Source organism: Balearica regulorum, chromosome 8, assembly GCF_011004875.1.
Source record: "Balearica regulorum gibbericeps isolate bBalReg1 chromosome 8, bBalReg1.pri, whole genome shotgun sequence".
Taxonomy (NCBI): Eukaryota; Metazoa; Chordata; class Aves; order Gruiformes; family Gruidae; genus Balearica; species Balearica regulorum.
The window spans coordinates 13,600,454-13,622,829 of NC_046191.1; the positions used below are offsets into that span (position 1 = coordinate 13,600,454).

The 22,376-nt window shown below is 36.3% G+C and overlaps 1 protein-coding gene across 4 annotated transcripts in view; it reads right to left on the minus strand.

Moving 5' to 3' along the window:
* Nucleotides 1-308: 308 nt before the first annotated feature.
* ZZZ3 (zinc finger ZZ-type containing 3) overlaps nucleotides 309-22,376 on the minus strand; it is a 62,883-nt gene continuing 40,815 nt past the window's right edge. For 3 of the 4 annotated variants that reach the window (XM_075759689.1, XM_075759690.1, XM_075759692.1), the window contains exons 4-13: nucleotides 17,572-17,710; nucleotides 15,969-16,116; nucleotides 15,768-15,886; nucleotides 15,401-15,472; nucleotides 15,123-15,224; nucleotides 13,974-14,069; nucleotides 9,477-9,629; nucleotides 5,875-6,009; nucleotides 2,022-2,122; nucleotides 309-1,654 (exon numbers count right to left, since the gene is read on the minus strand). In XM_075759689.1, the coding sequence (XP_075615804.1) occupies nucleotides 1,510-1,654; nucleotides 2,022-2,122; nucleotides 5,875-6,009; nucleotides 9,477-9,629; nucleotides 13,974-14,069; nucleotides 15,123-15,224; nucleotides 15,401-15,472; nucleotides 15,768-15,886; nucleotides 15,969-16,116; nucleotides 17,572-17,710 (1,210 nt within the window). In that variant the 3' untranslated portion in view covers nucleotides 309-1,509. The remainder of the gene's footprint in view (nucleotides 1,655-2,021; nucleotides 2,123-5,874; nucleotides 6,010-9,476; nucleotides 9,630-13,973; nucleotides 14,070-15,122; nucleotides 15,225-15,400; nucleotides 15,473-15,767; nucleotides 15,887-15,968; nucleotides 16,117-17,571; nucleotides 17,711-22,376) is intronic. The other variant, XM_075759693.1, reaches the window with a different exon arrangement.

A 22,376-nucleotide genomic window follows, 5' to 3' on the forward strand; every position in this document is an offset into this window, starting at 1 on the left:
ACAAAGCTTCTCAGACGGCGGTATACAGTGTACCGAGGCTACTGAAACCTAAGTGTTCTGCACTCTGAAAAAGAGCAGTTTGTGAGTAAGGGATGAGAAAACGAGAATGCTAATCCTGCAAAACGCGAAGGTGTTTTAGAAGGCACCGAGCACCATCCGTTCCCATTGAAATGAACAGCAGAGGAAGGCGCTGGGCATCTTGCAGGTCTGCATAGCGAGTGTTGGCATGACGTACTAAAATGTCCTTTTAATGTTTTCCATCTTGATTAAAAAGTCAGAACTACACAGAAAGGAAGTCACAGCAAGCATTCTATATATAAACAGACTGTATCCACATAGTTTATTTCTCACAGTTCTCCTGACAATTGAACATTATTTAAGAACATACTGTATACACAGATAAGAAGAAACATACAAAATGTTTTAAATGATGCACAACAAAATCCAGCAGTATAAAAGAATGCATGTGAACCCTTGCTCACTGCTCAGGCTAAATTTAATCACTGTTTAAATAGTAATAAAAATACAATCTTTCATGGATCTTGTGCAGACTACAAAAGAGGAAAAATTATTACCATATATATGATTTATATTAGGCAGTTTTCTTTGATGAGTTGCACTAACAACTCCAAATACAGAGGCAGAAGGCTGTGTATTTTATTTTAAAGGAGTTAATGTTGAGTATTAGAGACTTTACACAGTTACTACCACTGGCACTTTTCACCATATTTTGTACACATCACATGATCATCTTATATAACATTACATTTAAAAAATATATCTGAGTGACAATTTTATAACATTCACACACCATGAGCTGGTTAAGGAAGCAATGCCACAGTTGCCTCCTGTAGTGCTTCACTGTTGGTAAATAGAGTTCATCGTGGTTTAAAAAAAAAATTAAAAAAAATTAAAAAAATTGAAAGTCAATGTGATTAAGCAGCTCCAATTTAATAAAGGCCTGTAACCAACCATCGCTGAGACAGTGAGTATTTTTTAGAGTACATCCTAGAAGCAAACACTGTCATTGGTTAAAACCTTGCCTAAAGAAGTCAGTTACTGTGCTGAAAACTATTTCACAACAAAACTGCAAGCTACTAAACTGTTTTTATATAAATACTTCATCTCCTCTGGATCTCATTATAACCGAGTTCTTCGAAGCCTTTGGAATTTACTCTATCTTTAATGTGTGCTCTCATTTCTGGCTCACCCTTTTGTATGTTTTTCTTTTGTGTTTAGATTCACCACCTAAAAATGACTAATGTGGTGAAAGAAAAGTCTCCCAGTGAAACCTTCTGCACACTAGGAATGTTCAGCTGCTGTTCAGTGATCTAGAACCATGACAGCTCAAAGCTGTAGTTTGACAAGTACACCCAGGAAGCTGTCATGCTGTGAGCGACATTTCAGGGAAAGCAGTGTCTTTCCAAAATGTGCACAGAATTAACAATGGTGCCATTGTTATTTTTCAAAGAGGATAGTAAGCCCAAGATGGTAGATCTGCTTCCCATGTCATCTATTTGCTGGAAAGTAGTTTGGGTCAAGATAATTGTAACTGGTGCCCTGGGACATGCAGTAGTCTCTGTCTAAAAATGTCTCTGCTCTGTAAATAGGTTCTAACTGATGATCTTCCTTATGAATCTCTGTTTCATGCAGACTGCAAGGGAAAGAAAAAGATAACAGTTTAAAAGTCAAATATTTTCTTTAACTTTCGGAAACAGTGATCATATTAACAGTTTCATACCAAATTTGATCCAACCAATTAATTCATAAAGTATATTCCCCCCCACTATTTAACAGTACCAAACCTATCTGTGCACTGTATTAAGAAAAAAAACCCCAACATCCAGAACACGTTTGCAAAATGTATCTCCCACAAACACATGCTAAAGTATCTTCCACGTTACCCAGCACAGGAGATGTGTCCTATGCTGGAGCAAAGATTTCCAACATACACAGCATTTAAGCCACATAGAGATATTCAAGCTAATTACAAACAACAAATAGAAGCATACGTTGCTCACCAGTCAGAACAAGAATCACAGAAATCCAAGGACATTTCTTGAGGGCAGTCTTGGCAGTGCCACCGAACACCCTGGATAGGTTCAATCCCGCAGTTATCACACTGTGAAGCAGATGAAAGAGCATGGAAAAAAGAGCAACTCTAATCACATTAGTAACAGCATACACCAATACACTGTATAGAAAGGCTTGTATGTAGGTTGATTACTACTAGTCCACACAGCTGAATTCTTCTCATCAGAGACCATAAGGTATTCATGGATAAAGAAATCCTCATACTGTAGGAGAGGCCCTCCCACAGCCCTGAGGACTGATCAATCTTTCTCTCACTTTGTTTGCCACTCCCCAAATGTTCCATGTTGACATTCTCCTCCTGCTCAACAAAAGCAGACCTGAGTCACTGCTTATCCTCATGTTGCTGTAAGAACTGCTGCAACAGAATACATGAACGTGATGTTTCTATAGGTTAAGTCCAACCACATGAAATGTCAAATACAGATCCACTTTCCATGACAGAAGCAAGCAGTAAGGCTAGATCAGCTGAGCCTGTTGGGAAGCTGTTGATGGGCTGCAGATCAGGACATGACCGGTCAGACCGATGCACTTTCAAACTCAGGAAATACAACAACGTGTTATAGGTGGGCTGGAATGAAATGCTAAGTGGCTGGGAAGGAAGTGGGACAAGATGTTCAGGAAACGGAACAGAGTCTAAAACTAAAGCTGAGCAAGAACACAAGAACTAATCCCCTGAGAAGAATCAGGGACAACACAACAGCAGCTAAGTGTAAGAAGAGTGTGGCATGAAGAGGAGGAAACAAAGTACAAGCGAAACATCAAGACTGCATGAGAAATTCATGATGGTAGAGAAGAGGGGCAGCAATGCAAAAATATTTGATAAAAAAAAGGTGTGCTGGTTTTGCGTGGCAAGGTTTTGGTAGCGGGGGGGCTACAGGGGTGGCTTCTGTGAGAAGCTGCTAGAAGCTTCCCCTGTGTCTGACAGAGCCAATGCCAGCCGGCTCCTAGACGGACCCGCCGCTGGCCAAGGCCAAGCCAATCAGCGCCTCTGTGATAACATATTTAAGAAAGAGAAAAAACAGTTAGAGAGAGTTTTTGCAGCCAGAGAGAGGAGGGAGAAGATGTAAGAACGTCTGCAGACACCAAGGTCAGTGAAGAAGGAGGGGGAGGAGGTGCTCCAGGCGCCGGAGCAAGATCCCCCTGCAGCCCGTGGTGAAGACCCTGGTGAAGCAGGCTGTCCCCCTGCAGCCCATGGAGGGAGGATGAGGGGGTGTAGCGATTCCACCTGCAGCCCGTGGAGGACCCCACGCCGGAGCAGGTGGAGACACCTGAAGGAGGCTGTGACCCCACAGGAAGCCCGCGCTGGAGCAAGCTCCTGGCAGGACCTGTGGATCCGTGGAGAGAGGAGCCCACGCCAGAGCAGGTTTGCTGGCAGGACTTGTGACCCCGTGGGGGACCCACGCTGGAGCAGTTTGCTCCTGAAGGTCTGCACCCCGTGGAGGAGACTCACGTTGGAGAAGGTCGTGAAGGACTGTCTCCCGTGAGAGGGACCCCACGCTGGAGCGGGGGAACGATGAGTCCTCCCCCTGAGGATGAAGAAGCGGCAGAAACACCGTGTGATGAACTGACCGTAACCCCCACTCCCTGTCCCCCTGTGCCGCTGTGGGGGGCGGAGGTTGAAGCCGGGAGTGAAGTTGAGCCCGGGAAGATGGGAGGGGTGGGGGGAGGTGTTTTTAAGATTTGGTTTTATTTCTCATTCCTCTACTCTGTTTTGCTTAGTAATAAATAAGATGAATTCCCTCTCTAAGTTCGGTCTGTTTTGCTCGTGATGATAATTAGAGAATGATCTCTCCCTGTCCTTATCTCGACCCGTAAGGTTTTTTTCATTGTACCTTTTCTCCCCTGTCTAATGAAAGAGGGGAGTGATAGAGCGGCTCTGGTGGGCACCTGGCCCTCAGCCAGGGTCAACCCACCACAAAAGGAAACCTGGAAAATGGGACTTGGAGGCAAGGAGAACTTTTAAAAAATCTAAACTATGAAGACTGTGGCAGAGAGAGGATTGAAAAGGAAAAATAAACGTGGGAAACCAGCCTGTGCTCCCACAGCTCATCCTCCTTCAGAACCTGAAGTTCTCTCACAGCATCTGTGAAACCCACTCACATAGCACCTCGTTCCTGGCCACAACTAATCTGCTCAGGGTTACAAACACCTTACATGATGTTACAAACAGATTTGTCACAGCTGTATCCCTTCCTCCCACAGATGGTGTTCAGAGTTTGAGGGCTGATGAGGAGAGACTAAGCATACTCAGAACTGTTCTCTAAAAATACCAAGTTCAGTATAATGCTAAATACTTTAAAAAAAAAAAATTGCTTCCAGTTATCTCAATTTGATAGTGGAAACCCTTGACCTTAATTTCTGTGCTCCAGCTTCCCTCTCCCTTGTGAAACAGAAATAAGACCATGCCTTTCATTTCCTAAGGAGCAAAAAAAAAAGTATTTGCAAAGTGCTCTGATATTATAGCAATGAAAGCCCTAAAAGCCCACAGGGATTCAATAATTCAATATTCAAAGTAGAGTTTGAATAATGTGTAGTAAATGAGGCTGAAGGCCATGTAGAACCAAGTGTTCTGAATGGTTGCTTATTAGGTAAGTTCCATCCAGCCCATGCACTGAGCGAGGCAGCACTCCTGAGGGAAAATAGTATATGATCATGTCATTTCATAGCTTACGATAATGCATAATAAAATCAAATTCAGATTGCAAAGAAACTCAAACTTTGAATGTTTGCCACTGCATAATGCCAATTCACTTTTCAAACTAATTTTATGTAGAAAAAGCAACCAGTTTGTTACCTGCAAGTCTGGTCTGCCTGGTCAAAGTTGTGATTTTTTTGGGGAAGAAAATGCTAACTGAAAAAAACCCACACCCAAAAAACCCAAAGCCAACACCACCAACAACTAAAACCAACAAAAAACCCATACCATGCTAACTTTAAAAAAGAAAAACAGCAAAAATAAAAAGCGCTTTGGTGGTCTAACATGATTAAGTCTGTCAACATCAACTAATGAGGTTGTCTTAATTTTCTGGTCATTTTGAACTGAATTTTAGACTAAATATTTTTGCATTCTTATATAAACGGGTATTAGAAAATAAATGTAGATGCATAGCACTAAGCACAGTGAAGAAACTGTTCCAACATAGCAACCAGTTATACAGAAAATACCTTGCAAATCAGAAAATATAATTTAGAGAATGCCCTTTCTTTCATGTCGCCTATTAGTTGTTGATACTGGGACAACACGTTAGTTAAACTTAATGTTTAATTTCATGTAACCATTGTTTCGTGTCCTTGCTTCAACTTCTGCAAGTTACTACTTGATAGGATTAGGAAGTTGCTACAAAACAAAAAAATTATTAATCTATTACTGTTCTCATTCAAAATCTTTGTCCCTTCTTTGGCTTCAGGTGGAGGCAAAACGACTCCAAATTCGTAGTCAGAGAATTATCATCAATGAATCATTGTCAAAACAGAGTGTAGTGTCAAATGGAATTCTATAATGATTTAACATGGCTCTAGAGCAGTGTTTTCATAATACCAACGAGGAAAAGATAGTATGCTTATTAATTTTCATACAATATCAGTGAAACCTGAGCTATTGGAAAGAGGGAATTACTTGGGTTGGTTTTATTAAAGATGAGCGAAAGCAGACACAGTGAACAAGAACTAAGGAACCAAACTTGCTATATTAAACAAAGCCTTTTTAGGAAATCCAAACGAGGTCATCTTTGAAAACTTCTACAATCCACTGAGTAACAGAAGAACAGCTCTTAAACTCACCTTGAATCCCACATGCTGCACAAATCCACTTTCTGCATGCATCTGCTGGAGTTTCTGTTTCTTCAATTTTTTAAACTCTAACAGTTCTTTGTATTCAGGTAACTCTCGATATGTTATTGGAATACTCTCTTCATCCTGTTCATGGTTTAAAAAAAAAGGGGGGGGACGACGACGACATTCTTTACTTTAGGCATATAATAACTAGCAAGACATATATTCCATAAATCACTATGTATGATTAATAATCGTTGAGAAAATGATGGCAATATATTCTAAGAAACATACTGGCAAATTATACTTAATAACATAGCACAAAACAGTGCATACAGCTAACTTACATTTTGTGTGTTTTATACTTTATTATTTGCATTAAAACAAATCATCCTACAAACAAGTTTCTACTGGTGAAGAGCTTAGCTGTAGTATAAAGGAAAGAGCAGTGCCTAACTAATTCCTGAGTTTTTTCTCATTTTAGATGCCTAACTGCAATTGCATTTAATCCACTTGTCCATACACTGTGGGCTAAATAGCAGCTGCAGTAGAAAACTTAGCTTTTATTTAAGAAAAAGCTAGTTTATTTTATTTCTAAATACTTGGCAACAGATAGTGTATTTGAGAACTGAAATTTCAGGTCAGTTTTATCAAGTTAACTGATCTTTCTCTTGACTATTCTGTGGAACAGTATGGAATAATGCTGTTCTAAGGACAGTTACAATCACTATTCTGAAGTACTTTCAAAGCTGTGAAAATATTAAAAACAAATGACACCCAAGAACTTTTTACAGTTTTAAGGATTTTTGCACACACTCAAGATTTTAAAAAGACCCATAAATCAAGACAGTACCAAGCTTCTGTTATATGTGTATTTTATTTGAAGACAGTCAATCTTAATAGTATTAACTTCTCACCTTTACCTGTAAGAATAAAAAGTGATGAGAAGCATCATTCTGTGACTGGAAGAGTAGACATTTCAGAGTCATCCAACTCCTTCATCCCTTTACTTCATGCTATCTCTTAATAGCTTAAGAAAACAGATTGCTATTTTTCCTAAATTATGAAAAAGTTTGTCTCCCTAAAGGCTGGTGCATACAACTTTGCCAGAGATTTACAACAAAATGGTTGTCTCTTTTTAAAGAAACAAACCATTGCTGGTTTTTCTCATCCAATTTTCTTCAACAAACGTTGAGGACCTCTATGTTACAAGAAGACAGAAGCTCTTATTTTAATTCAGACGCCCATTTCAAGATGGCTATTTAACTGTAGCAGCTGTACTTGGTAGATGTCAGCTGTTTTCAAAGATGACAAGTCTTTATTGATGTAGAGCAGTTTTCAGATCCTATACTGATAGGAACATTCAGTTATGGAAAACAACGACAAGACAGTAATCAAAATTCTTCTAATGTAGCCTACACACATAATTTCAATTTCACGAATACGTGAAGATTAAAGAATCTGTATTATTTAGTAAGTTTACTAAAGGAAATGAAGGGAAGAGGCTTGTTCTTTAGTGTTAAATTTCTAAAGGCCTTAATTATTTAATTGTAATTATGAACCTACATAAAGGACTAGACTGCAAACGTTCAGTAAAATCAAGGTTAAATGACATGATTAAATTGTGTGGTGATCAGCTACATTCTCTTAATATAAACAGGGATTCACTTTCCATGCAAATCTCAAAAATTTTTCTGAGAAAAATTGCCTGGCACAAAATAACTGTATACTGAATAAACTGTGCTATAATAGCTCCCTGTGTGGACACTTCATTCTGGAATAGTAAGTAGTTGTACTCTAGAATAAATAGACTACTCACAAAATGAAGTAATCATAACTGAAAAGTAAATTCACTCTGTTGGGAATAGAGAGTCTTCACTTGGGAACAACTCATTCAGACTAGAACATGTTTTCAGGTTATGCCAGTCAAGCTGACTAGTAATATCCAGGCAAAATCTTGTATCTTTACAAGGGAACAGCACCTGGTACTTCTGTTGTAAAGAACTCAAAGCAAAGCTTTCCTATAATTTTCTTGCTACACTCAATCTCTTCTCCACCATGCTGATGCAAAGTATTTTTCTCCAAGACAGTGACTGTCACCAAGAGACTTGACTTTTAGCATTAGAACAGAATCCTCCACATTCATTTTGAACATAGTTCGCAATCTCTTTCTTTCTTCCAAATCACTTCTATTTTGCACTGATAATGGGGATCTTTTTGGTAACTGAGCTCACCTGTGTCTTTCTACATTACTGCAAGCCAGAAATATATCCATCTGGAAATGCTGCACTAGTGAAGAAAGAAAAGACTAAGCCTATTTTTATTAATTTTTTTCCAAAAAAGGGTACAAGTCCACCATTATCACTGCAAAAAAGTGAAACAGCAACTTCTATCCAAATTAAAATAAATCCCAGTTGATTTATGGTGCCCATATCTATTAGAGGTAGGACACCATAGCAAAATCAAAATGTTTTAGGAAAATATTCAGAAGAGTTAGAAAATACATATTTAAAAACAATACAAAACAAAAGAATATTTGATCAAAATCAGTTCAATTGAGATGAATAATAGTAATCTGCATCTCTTCTAATATGCATTTTTCTTTCCAGGTCTTTTAAGGTTCTTATTGGAATAAGCAAAGTTATCAGGAACCAAAAGACCATCAAGAGAGAACACAAAACATGAGTGAAGATTGGATTTAAGACTGAGTAATAGATGAGCAAATTTAATAATTTAAGGAAGATTATGCAGTGCATGTAAAAAAGTCAGTAAAGAAAATGGTCTTAGTACTACTGTTATGCAGCAAGCTTTTTACACACAAGATGTCACTAGGCTCACAAAAAAAAAATAAATTAACAAGTCAGGTTCTTCAGGCTAAGCACAGTAAAGCCACAGTGATTCAGACCAGCTGTGAATCTTGTCCAGCATCCTAGTGGTAGGATACAGTCCCTCTAGATGGAAGTAGGAAAGACATATGTCTAAATTCTTGTAGTAATATTTCATGTGACAAATTAGGAAAGTGGAACACTACATGATGTAATAATACATTGGGTTAGGATGTCTGCTAGAATTTCCCTCTAAACACAAATACATGTGCTTGATGACTGATGACTCAAGTCTGTTAGTTCATGCTTTGAAGTCGATTTTTAAAAAAAAAAAATCTGTAATTAATTCAGCCAGTGAAGGAAGACAAAAAGCAATGATGCCAACAGCATTCATATTTTACCAGGGCTCTAAGTAACTTTTCTACTACAACACATCTTTAACCAAAATCATAACTATACAGTTTATATGATTTTCAAACTGATCTCATGTCAGATTACTTTTTGAAAATATGCAACTAAAACTTTTTAGAGCTGTTTTGGGACAAAACTGTTTATTACTTCTTTTACGTACTCCCCTTCTGATTTGGTCTAAATTTTCTGCAATGGGAGGCCTTTATATTAATGATGTGTTTATAATTCAAAATTGCTCATGAATCTTACCACAATTTAATACTTACTTGATGATATTTATTTTGTGGCAAACATGCTTAATCCTCATACTATTCATTCAACAAAGTGAAAATGACAGTTAAGCAAGACATTCTCTTACTGATTTAAATGACATACCGATACTTCCTCTTCTGCTGCAGTATCCATATGGCTGTGAAAACTGGATCTGTCATCATCTTCATCCATATAAACTGGAGGTTCATGAGAAGTCATGAAAGTCGAAGGTTTGAAAAGATGTTTATTTAAAGGATGCTGCCGTCTACTTGATGACTACAGTGAAAAAATGATATATTCTTAAAAAACATTCCTTGGTTATGATTTAAGTAATCCTCATTGATAAAACCTTGCCAGATATTTGCTCTTTTGCACTAAACAGTCTATTGTCTTTCCAGTCATTTTTACTTAAACCTCTCTATCAGAGCCTCTTACGGCTGGAGTTTTTCTCCCCCATAACACGCGAAGTCAGGTGAACAGTGCAACGCTTCTTTAGTAAGAACCCAGTAAGAAAGAGCCCGTACCATAAAAACACTTCCACCTAAATAAATGAGACTGGCAACAACAGAAAAACAGAAAATAAAGCTGTTACAATTTTGAAGACTCAGAACCAAACAGAAAAGATAATAAAAGATTTCCAAGAGTCATGAATAGTGTGAGACTAAACAAAGAAGTTTTGCATAGGTCCAAGATCCAAGAGACCAGTCCATGCTTGATGCTTTATCATCAACTTCTGCTATTAATCTGTGCCCTAGAATTTCTAAGTCTAAGCTAATTGTCCAGATTTCTTTCCTAGTCCAGGGAGAGAAAAGGCAATTCATTCCACCATAAAAGAGGTTTCTAAGAGTTAGAAAGAATTGCTCTCTGAAGGTTCTTTTTCATTGCCACTGACTGGAAAAGGAACCTAAAAATGTTAGATGAGATAAATTACTCCATTAGTGTATATCTAAAACCTTTCAACTTTAATGCTGTCTGAAGGTGTAGAATGCATGGCAGTTTTAAAATAGATTACTTCAAGGCACTCAGCCCCTATTACTTATTCCCCATGGAAGAATATTAAATATCAAAAAAGAAGAATTTAGGGTGAATGAAACTGACTCAACTTTTTACTTAGCTACTTTCCAGACCAGCATTTTGACATCTTAAATGCCAAATCTTACATTCCTCAATTTAAAGAAAACAATGTGAATCAAAAATGAGAACTATGAAAAGTGTTTTTTGTAATAATCGTAAAAGAGAGGATTGTTTTACACTGTGTCTAGCTTCTGTCATAGAGATAAAGCAGAAGGAATATTTACGATAGTTAATACTTTCTCTTTTTATGCAAGACTTTTTATCCCAAAGGTTTCTGTATCAGTTACAAACCTGTAACACTAGAATACAACCATTTATTCTCTAAAGAGGGATTCAACCTCTAAAGAAGGATTGAGCATTATTTTACAAAAAGTGAAGGCAAAGATCACACAAATTGTCTTACATGGAATGTAGCTATGCAGACAGAAGTATAACAAGGAACTGAGACTAGTTCCAGTCACTCTTAAGGAAAAAGATGACATCTGTAGTAACAATTGGAAGCTGGTACCTCAGATCTGCAGAACAACTACAGTGCATGCAATAAAAACGAACATTTTGTTCTAAGGCTAATGCACTATCCATCGTGTTGAATTTTTCCACCTTCTGCTTTACGATCACTGACTTCCTGTGTTTTCCTGTTTTTCTGGTTTCCTTCACGATTTCAAGCCCCCGCCCCTCAATATTTCCATTTATAAGGTTAGACAGTATTTCAGCTTGAGCTGACACAGTGATTTGAATTTTCTCTTAAGAGAAAACAGATCTGCACTCAATACTAGATCTGGAACTCAAGAAAGGGAAACTATGTCTACGCTTAAATAGCAGCACTGGTACGCACACAGTTATGACCTAGGAATTAACTGAGGATTTGAACTGTCTTTTTAACATGATTCTACTCTGGTGAAGAATGAACTAAAATACTACATAAAAGCAGACAGTTAAAAATCATTTTTCCTGTGGGAAATGTATCTTCTGGATTAAGCTTAAAAGCAGGTGCACTAATGATTATTATATAAGCATTAAATTGAAAATGGTAAGCCATAATTGAAGAACTGAATACTAGAGTCCTAAATCTCTGATTCAGTTTTATTTTCACCAGTAGTAGACAATGGTTACACAGGAAAAGAAACTGATGCATCCTGTTTAATTTCCTGTATCGCTTATCAGAAGAGACATTATGTGCTATGAGGAGATATACAGAGTAACTTCAACAAGTTGTTCAAGAACTAAACAGGCTTCTCACCTCCCCAGCAGCCATTTATAAAAAGCATCCTGGGCAATCCCCATGGAGAAATGCAAGTACTTTCTTATGAAGCATCCCTTTTGACACAATTATTTACATTAAATATATCTATGCTTTTTATTCTCCCATAGATACGTGCTTTAATTATCAGCATCCAATTTTCATACTTCTATTATTGGCAATAAAGCAGATACCACAGTTTATAGCATATGTACATAATCAATATCAAAATAAGGACGAGCACAGCATAAGCATGACCCAGGCTTCCAACGCCCCTTGCATTTCTTTTCTGCCACATTATGTTATCTCCATTGGAGACTTGGGAATAACTACAGCCTGGTACAGTGCTGTCAATCTGTGCTCTAAGTAGACAGCTATATTAGCAGACTGAGAGCTCAATTCCCCCGTATACATTATTTGTTTGATTTTTTTCATCTGCTGTATTTCTTATGTGGGATACAAATATAAAATGGAGACGCTACCTTGACACAAACCGGGGCACAATGACCGTACTCTTATGACTTGGTAATAAGGATGTGAAAACAGACGTATTACATTTGTTCTACATATAAGCCTAAGAAAAATCTGTAGGATAGTAGCATTACCATTGTAGTATTAGAATATTAAGAATTTTATAAAAAAGTATGTTTCACTCTTGGTTATGCTGTGTTTGTACGCACATCAGTGGGGTTAAAAAACTTTATGGATCACTGTTCAAATTAGTAAAAAATACGGTTACAATGTCACACATACTAATTCAGTATTGCTACTATTTATCAAATACAATGATCTGCTGCCTGGTAGCATTGCTCACATTCTGTAATAACAGTCTTGCCAAATAAAACAAAGAGGAAAGAAGAAAAGACATGTGACTAAGGTAATTTTAAATGGTAACGTGAAATAAAGAACTCAAAGGATTATAATTTTCAAAACTAAATTTTCAACCCCTTTTGAAATTAGTCCCACAGTATGGTAAACTGTATAAGTAATTTAGAGTTCTAACAGATGAATCTCACCACAGTATTTAAGGTATCAATGTTTCCAGCTGTTTTTTTGGTTCTTCTGCCAGAAAGCACTTTTCCAATAGACAAGGCAGCAGACAGAGTCATGCCTGCACCTTCCCTGCCTCTGTTTATAGAGCAGAATAGTAGATTAAAATCCTGGTGAAAGTAAAATGGCATTACCATCATGGATGGCAAACTGGAAAGCCTCTGATACGAGTATTCATTGTTTGCAGTAACTTCAGAGAATACTAGGAGACAACTGCAGGTGTGTAACATTTTAAATAATTAGAGACCAGCTGTAGCAGATCTTTCTATCAGGCCCCGCTGGCAGTAACTTTTGTTCCCCACCTTTTAAGGGACTAAATCTGCAAATCTGCATTTTTGCAGAATCAATGTAAGACTTACTCTATGCTTAATGAGCAAACATCATGGACAGCTGGATGCAAAAAAGTAATATTACTCTACGAAATGCCACTTTAACAAGTTTTAAAGAACTTTTGTAAAAACAATGGTAACAAAAAAACCCAAAACCAACAAACAAAACCCCCACAAAACCTGAGACTGCCCTCTTCAAATGCCTAGGGTCCTCATTAGTACCCAAGAGTACTACATCATTTAAATCAAAATATATGACTGGTCAGCATAGAAATCTAGTCTCGTCTTTTGCAAATTAAGAAGATTTCTCAGGACCATATTCTTTTCTCATCCATTCCAAAATGAGGAAAAGCACTGTATTTTAATGGTCATTTATATGACCATTCTACTTTAATGGTCCTACGTGTTGCCAATCAAGATAAAACATGATGTTTCAGTCTTAAGCCTATGCTTGTGCTAGTTCAGTATGCTCAGTTATACATAATTTTCTTTGGTTTCCTTAAGATGAAAGTACAACATGAATTATAGAGCTCCTTATCCTCTTCCAACAGGGTTCTGATTATCCTCTTCTAGGTCAATTACAGTAAACTTACACATGAGGAAAAAGTACCCCAGGACCAATCATTCAACCCTGTTGGATCAGCCTGCAATCTGACTGCTATGTTCTCTTTTCTGACACTTCATGTCCCTGAGATTATCCGAGAGAGATGTAATAAACAGATGTTGATGTGAAATTAGAATAACACCCAGCTCACTATATAGTGCTAATAAAGTAATCTTTTTCTTTTGTCATTAATACATGCAAGGTCGAACTACTAAGAAAGCACTAATCAAGACTTAAATCTATTGAAAATATTAATTCTTTAGACTCAATTTGTATGTAAATTCAAACAGAAATACAGGATTTCTGCTGTAATATTGTCTCACCTTTTTGGAGTATAAATATAAGTTCGGAGTTCTTCCCGGAACCGGAATGCCAGCTTTAGTAAGTTTAATAAAATACTTTTGCACTCTACTGGCAACCTAGAAAAAATAACATATGACAATTAAACGTCAAATGAAACATAACAGGCCCTCACTTCAATGTTTTGCCAGCACTGCTACATTAGTTCAGAATATAAGGACAGAAAATCCTCATTTTCTACTTTGTGACAACTACTGTAAGCATCACCTGTCTTGCAATGCTGCACTTGTACTATTTCTAGATACTTTGAAGGCTTTCAGAGAAAAAAACTACCATTGTTTAAAAGTACACAGGAAATCCAGAAAAATTGTGATAGAAAGGAAAGAATTTTAGTAGTTTGTTATCTGCTGAAGCTAAACTTATTCCTTCTTAACAACAACAGATAAATGATGCATAGTTAGCATACAGAAAGTACTTATACATTTCATTTATGAAACAACTAAGCACATATTTTAATTTTTTCAGTTATGGAGACATATAAGTATAGATATGATCAGAGATGAGGTATACTGAAATATTAAATATACTTTTAGCTGAAAGCATACAATTGAAATAAAAGAAATTAAAATACTGTAAGCACAGAACATCAGCGTTTTTTGCTTCTGGTCAAAGTGGAGAATTTTAGGGGGAAAACCCCAACAAGTCAGGTGCAGAAACACTCGGTGTATCCATATCTGTGTCCTTTTGTGGATCTTGGCCCCAGCAGAGAACTAATTCTTCTATCTGCGAATATCGACATGTCTGCTCATTCTATAGTATTGAGGTGTAGGAAATTCAGCACTCCAGTGTAACTCAATCTGAGAACAGTTGGTGTCACTATACTTCCTACATAGAATTAAATGCATGCTGTCAAAATCTAACAAACAACTAGGTCTGGCAGCTTTGTCGCGGGCTTTGGGGCACTTTTAAAATTCTATACTTGAGACCAGGAATAAGAGACACTGTTATTACTGAAATGCAGGCCCTGCTGTTACATTTTTAAGAAAAAGTGATTACTGAAAAGATACTGGATTGTATTTGTTGCTATTTCAGGGGAGAGATTAAAAAAAAAAAAAAAAAAAAAAAAAAGAGTCAAGGAAAGGGATTACTTCTCAAAGTGTTTCAGTTGTTACCTGCTTTGCTGTTCTATTCCCCAGTTCATCAGCTATCTTCTGCCACCGTCGGGACTCTACTTCTTCTGGTGGATACTTCAAAAGCAATTGCTCAAGTTTTTTCTAAATCAACAGGGACAAAAAAATAAATACATTATTCCTAGTATAGGTATAAGTTGTCAAAAGATGAGCATCTGCACACGTGACTGAACTTCTAAGTGCTTTAAACATTGTTACACAATTTGCTTTTATTCTCATGTATGTTACCACAGCTACAAGACGGAAGAGTTTCCAATTACCTGTTCCTCTACAGTCCACAGCTGGTTAAAAGTTTCAGGTTTGGTCTCGTCACAAAGTCGCCCTCTTATCATCTGCTCAAATACAGCATATAAAATGGAATATGTGTTTAGAAAAAGTGCAGTTAGAACTTGATTTTAACCCTTTTCCTACCTAAGTAAAACCAAAACCAAACCAAATAAACACATGAAAACTTGAAATAAAATTTGCCTAAACAAAAAATAAGTTCTCTGTTTTAAGTACATGAATGAAATGTCATCACCAACATTAACATCTCAAGTAACAGTTAAGGTTATCCACATATCCAGATTAAAAAAGAAAAAAAGGTACTATTTTGTAAAATTTTATCTTTCCTCTTCTAACAACTACCTGTGGACGACTGTTTGTAGAACCTTCTGGACCATCACTTAAAGGCAAGACAGAGTATGAAATAGACTCTCCGTCCTTCTTGGGATCCAAAGGACTTTTTGGTCTTGCAGGTATACCTACTGTAAGCAACACAAAAAAGGAATTATTAAACCTCCACACTGGTCATATCTTTCTTGCAACGTATGCCAACTTTCCTTTTACCTTTATCAAAAATGAGCTTCACTCTCCTACTGTTACGTTTTCGGTTTTTGAATTCTCTCTCAAAGTTTCCAAGGCTAGTGGTGTATTGGTCCCAGGCAATCTCAGGGAGCTGAACAACTCTCTGAGGATATGGAAGACCCATATCAACCTGGGGGGGGGGGGGGGAAAAAAAGTTGAAAAGTGAAAAGCAGTATTTAACACAATCACCGTATATCCAAACAAAAATCTATGAATCCTGAAAAGTTATGAAAACCTGCTACTGCTTTTTAGCTAACAGCAGAATTCAAAATCAGAAATTTTAAAGTGCCATGCAGCACACAGTCTTTTTAAGGAGAAGACATCTTTCAAGAATAATACACAACAGTGCATATAAAATATGCAGCGGCACGGTCAATGATGGCTTATTGAGCATAAAACTTTAAAGAGTCTATTTCACAGCTGAAATCAAGTGTATCTGATTTCTCTATCCTGTTACTGTCTATCTCTCTTTTAATTTTTGTTTCAATATACTGTTTGCCCAGCATCTGTATCTTTCTTAACACAGGAAACTATAGGACTTGGAGTTTTATCATCTGATAAACTCCTTCCATCAAGGAAACCAATGTATATTTTACACTGATTTTGCTGTTTTCTGCCTAGAATACAACTGTTGCAAAGCTCACCGCTTTATTTAAAGGTCAACCTTAAGGGTATCATTCGTTTGGTTTGGAGACAAAAATACACCTGATACTTTCAATTAGCATTAGTTTTTCCCCATACAATGATTATCAAATACAATACTATTACATCATGCATGCTATTAACTCATCTCAAAATTTAATGGAAAGACAACTACTGAAACCAATGGGCTTACATCAGACCTCTATTTAAACCTAGGTCTCTACAAACCTAGGAAAAGAGCACCATAAAATACCTACTTCATTCTTCACTGAAATACAACATATTGCTACCATACTAGAAGGTCAAGTGTGTTTGTCACTGGTAAATGTGGCAGTGAGAAAGTATTCAAGCTTTAAACATTTTTTTTCCAGTATCCCTGTTACTACACTTTTTTTTTTTAAAGCTTGAAAATGTTTCCTTATCAAAATTAATTCTCCTCCATGAGACAATATTCTATTATGTTATCCAGAACTCAGGTATGTTTTCTAGTGTTAATTTTGGTTTTAGGCTATGAACTACATTTCCTGGTCTTTAAAAAGTACCCTACCAAATTCACTCATAGCACGACGTTTAATTTCTCTCATGAGAAAAGTTATGAATTCTTGATCTGATGCGTTACTATGAAGTACTTCGAGTCACCTGTAGATTTCAGGTTCTCTTTAAATACCTATATTACAATTAGAAATTTAAAGATTATATTTCTACATACCAAAAAAAAAAGAAAGCAAGCATATATAATAAAATAATTTAAGACCTATGTCTTACAGATTTAATGAGCAAAGGGCCATTTTTGCTTAGCAAAAAAAGGTTTTTAAACTCATAATGTTCACACAAGTGTATATAAATATATAAAAAAATTCTCTGATTTCTATAGATGATGAATTGCTACTTATTTAAAAAAAAAAAAATCCGAGTAAGACTTAAGAAAAGCCCATTGAAATACCTTCTTCTGGAGTCTTTCCACAAATCCAATAGGATCTTTCAGTGCTTCTCTCTGGTGTCTGCCTAAACTTTCAAGGTCTTGAACTGCTTGAGTACGTTGAGCCTCGAGTACAGCAATCGTCTGTAACAGTCTCTGATAACTACAGAGACAAAGGAAAACATCTCACTAAATTTGTCTTTGAAAGTGACACCTCCCCCATCTAAATACTAGCCATGATTATCTACTAGTATCTACAGATTTCATAGCTTATCTGAAACAGTTCAAAGACATTTTGACTGAATTATATCAAAAATTATATCAAATCTATTTTAAATAGTAAATGAATTTATATAAACGCATGAGGAAAAAAAAATTAACTCCCACCTCCCCCCCAGTGATTTCCTTCAAATACAAATTCTACACTAGCTAAAACAATATAGTATCAGGGACAACCTATTCATATTCTCAATAGCTATGACCAACAAGCTTTGCTCACAAAGTTTAAAAAACCACGAACGAAATGACCCAATTTCTCTTCCACTTCAAAATCAGCTTCCTTCTACCCCAATATATATGAGACTACCACAGAATTTAACATTTTGCTCAACCACCCACAGAGTGGACAGGAATGACCTAGAAACTGTATCTAAACATTTCATATAAGCCTCACTTGAAAGCAGAATCATTTATGAAATATAACTATAAAACAATGAATAAGTAATTTGCAAAATAAATACATACAAAAGAGATTCCTCTAAGAATACAGAAGCTGACTGAAAATATCAGTGTTCCCTCAAACCTGCCATCCCAGATTTGACATATAATTTTGATTGTCTAACAGACACATTTGTATCTGTTGTACCTGTACCCAATAACATACGCTTCCCAAACTGTTTTCTATAAAGCTAACTCAGAGTCAGGAAATCACACAATATTATAATATAGCCTTTAAAAAACAGGTAACTACATGTAATACTTTTTATTAGCTTTATAGTTAAAGTTGTCCACTTCAGTTTCTGAATCATGTAGTTACCCATGGCCCCTGCTGTTGCAAATTATTACATATCAACTTAACCTTTTTCATGAAAATGTTTTCTGACATTTAATATTACACTTGTATTTTAGTTCAGCACAAAATGCAACCTAATGTATACTAAAATCAGGTAAGATGTACTCACTACTACACATTTCACTATTCCCTCCTTGCTAAAACAAAGACAAGCTTAACACGATGAATTCCACATGTATTACTGAAAAGATCCAGAGGTTACTGAGCTAATGCAAGTTTTTCAATTGACTGCACTGGTAATTGGGTAAGGCTTTAAGTGGAGGGAAGTAAACAGCCTTGAGGCAAAATACAGGCTTCATACCATCAAATATTTAAGTTTATACCTAGACATTAAACTGCTGCCTCCCCAAGAAAAAGGGTTGTTTTCTTTCCACTCAAATGTAATATTTGCAAATATAAAATAGAGCCATCCATTATGAAGTTTGAAAGTAAAATAATGAGCTTGTTTAAAAACAGTAGGATACAATTCTGTTGTGAATTTATTATTCTTTAAATTGGTCTGCACATACTCAGGTTTATATGCAACTAAGACCTAAAATGCTTGTTAAATAGGCTGTTAATACTGGAACAGTAGTGGAATATTTTCACTACTGGAAAAGTGCTCCAGCTGCTTCTAAACAAAATAACTTTGCATAAAGCATGATAATTAATGGGGCTATTCTTGAACAGGCAAAAACAAACTTCAGAAATAGCTTACAAAACTAGTGACAGCATATCAAAATTGGCCTGAGACCATACAGTAGTTCAGACTGTTACAGGCTTACAGGAATCATCATATGCGGAATTCAGATCTTTACTTAGTTTTTACAAATAGCATCTGATTACTGCCTAGCTTTGTGCTGGGCAACCTCTGCCCATGCTCAGGTGGACTGACAGCACTTCTTACACAGAAGTCTGCCTTGCATGCTCCAGAGCAACGAAACATAGGCAGGCTGCTAAAGTGTTTGACGTAGGTGCAGCTGTAACAACCCAGAAAAGCTTAATGATATCTGGGGAGATGATTTAACCTGCACAACAGAAAGCCTTTTTCTATGAATAGACGCCAAACTTCTCTACAAGACCCTGGAGTTAACTCTAGTCACAGTAACAGAGGCTCAGTAGCATACACACATACACAAAAATTTGCATCTAAGATGATGTTAAATAAATACCTGACTTTCTTTTCTTGAGCCGTTTTACCTCATTTATTCAAATTGCATTTAAGTGATTGCTTTTCCAAATGAAATTGAAAGAAAATAATAACTTCATTTTAAAAATTTACATATATAGAAGAAAAAAAGCAACCAAATGTTGGCAATTAGATGAAGTGCTAATTTAACTATGATTCACATGTGTAAAGTGGGGGAAGAAATCATCTTAATGAGGTGGCCTTAAATAATTAAGTCTGAATGGAAAGAGAAGAAATTACATTTGGGGAGAAATAGCAAACAAAACAAGAATATTAAACTCCGATTATTTCCCTCACTAAAATATTCATGTGACCTCACTGAAGTGATCACAGACTTGAAGATAAATGATTCAGAAACACTACCTCCAGTCTTCATGGAAATATAGAAAATATTACAAGAATGTCACAATCATTCAAAATCATGTCATGTGATGTTGATCTGTAGCTATAAAGCACTATTATCATGAAATAATTCAAGAGAGAAAAAGGGGGTTTTCAGCAAACTGTTCAGACAAAAAGATTTCCTGGCAATTTTTGTACCTCTGCTAAAGAAATGTATTAACTTGGAGCTATTTACTTTAACTACTATATTCAGATTTTATGACTGAATATATGCTGAAGCCCAGAAATAAGAGTGCAATGTTATCAAGTGAGTATCAGAAGTACTGAAATGCATGAAAATGTGCTTTTTGGGGTCTGTCTTTGCCAAGAAAAAATTGAAAATACTAATACTGAAATACATAGTTTGCATATTCCATATTCCGGTACTTCCCATTTGCTGCAGTAATACATTATCTCTAAACTGCTGCACCTCCTTTTAAATTCCAACAAGACTTTTTAACCAAGCGTATTGTAATAAGTCTGTATAAGCTCTTTTAAGTTTTGAACCACTACTGTTTTCACAGGTTTGTACAGGCTTTTATTATAGTCACATTGGGCTGGAGAACTGAAGTCAAGTATTGCTCTGAAAAAGCAGTAAGCCAAATAACAATGCACATGTTGAGCACTTTCTCAAAGTCTTTTCTCTGTCTGTTCTGGCGGCTTAGTCTCAAACACACACATAATACTTCTGCTGCATTAAGTGACAGACAGTGTGCACATAATTTCCAAGACTTTTTAAAAAAAAAATTAAAAAAAATGCGGCTAACAATTTTACTATCCATCTTCCAAAGTTCGTTGTAAATAAGTGCAACAATTATGATTTACACTACCTCCTGCACTTGTGCTAATGTTCTCCAAAACTGAAAAAGCCTAATGAAGGTAAAGAGAAAGTAACTGGATCCTTGCTCACTAGTCCGCTGCAAAACTGGCTCCATCCTTCAATGAGGCAATCAAAGAGCAACAATCTCTAAATTATCTAGCTCCAGTTACATAATTTTCTCTGAAAGATCTGAGGAATTACCAAGGAAAGTTATCTCACATCCTCTGCCAAAACAAAACATACAACTAAAAATGCATAATTGGAGCAAACTCACAGTCAGTCAGATCCCCTACACCAACTGAAGTTACACTTTTCTCAGTTCTAATTACTAAATTGTTAGCACATACAAAACCCAAAGCAGTTTTCTTTGTAGTAAAACTTTCATTCTACAGAATGTAATTCTGTGTTTTCCACAATCTCAGTATTGAAACACTGTCGTAACTTCTTAAATCATGTTAAGTGCCAGGAATCTTCCAGATGAACACCTGAATAATTCAGTATACTATAGAAACAATTTCAGTATCTCTATGCTGAAAAACCTTGATTAAAATGGGTTTTTGAGGGACTAATATTTTAAAAAGGAAAGCCACTTCTTAGAGATTGACACTGATCAGCAGGGATTCCTGCTGATTCAGTTGTTCTGCCGCAGTGATAACTTCCACTCTTTTGGATTGCTCCATTAAATAATTATCACATAGCAGAGCCATAATTCTGGAAGTCCTGCCATAAGCAATTAGTTATTACAGTATTCATTTCCATGAACTTTGTTTTAACAGTGATTAGGGAGACAGCAGCCTCCTCTCTTGTATATTATAAAGGTTGAAAATAGCGTAGCTACTAACTTAATGAGACTTAATTTCCATTTGATCCAGTTTTCTGAGATCTACTTTCAAGATGGTTTCTTTGCCCCATTCCTTCCATCCTGTGATAACACTATTTACATTTCCAGATCGAAGTACACAGAGTAACATCACAGGTTTTCTTTGCATCAGGAACCAACAACGACCTTTAGAAAGCACTATATACATTTGGAGTCAATTTGACTTAAGAATAGCACATTTCTTAAGTTTACTCTTATTTTTTATACTACATGACTTAACACTAGCCTGGACAAGAGGCCATATCATTCAGCATTTTTAAATAAATTCATTTCAATACATTCTCATACAGAAAAGACTGTACTGTACTTTAAACCTTAAGTGAAAGAGTGATGCGAGAAACTTGATACGACAAAATGAAGATTTTAACTTTTAGGTAGCTAATTCAAATTAGTGGATGGAATAAAATAAGTGAAGCTTTTCAGTTAAATTGCAGTAATAAATGTGAAGCATCAGCTTTGTCCTGTTGAACAATGTAAGGGGCAGACGTAAAAGTGGCTGTTGGTAACA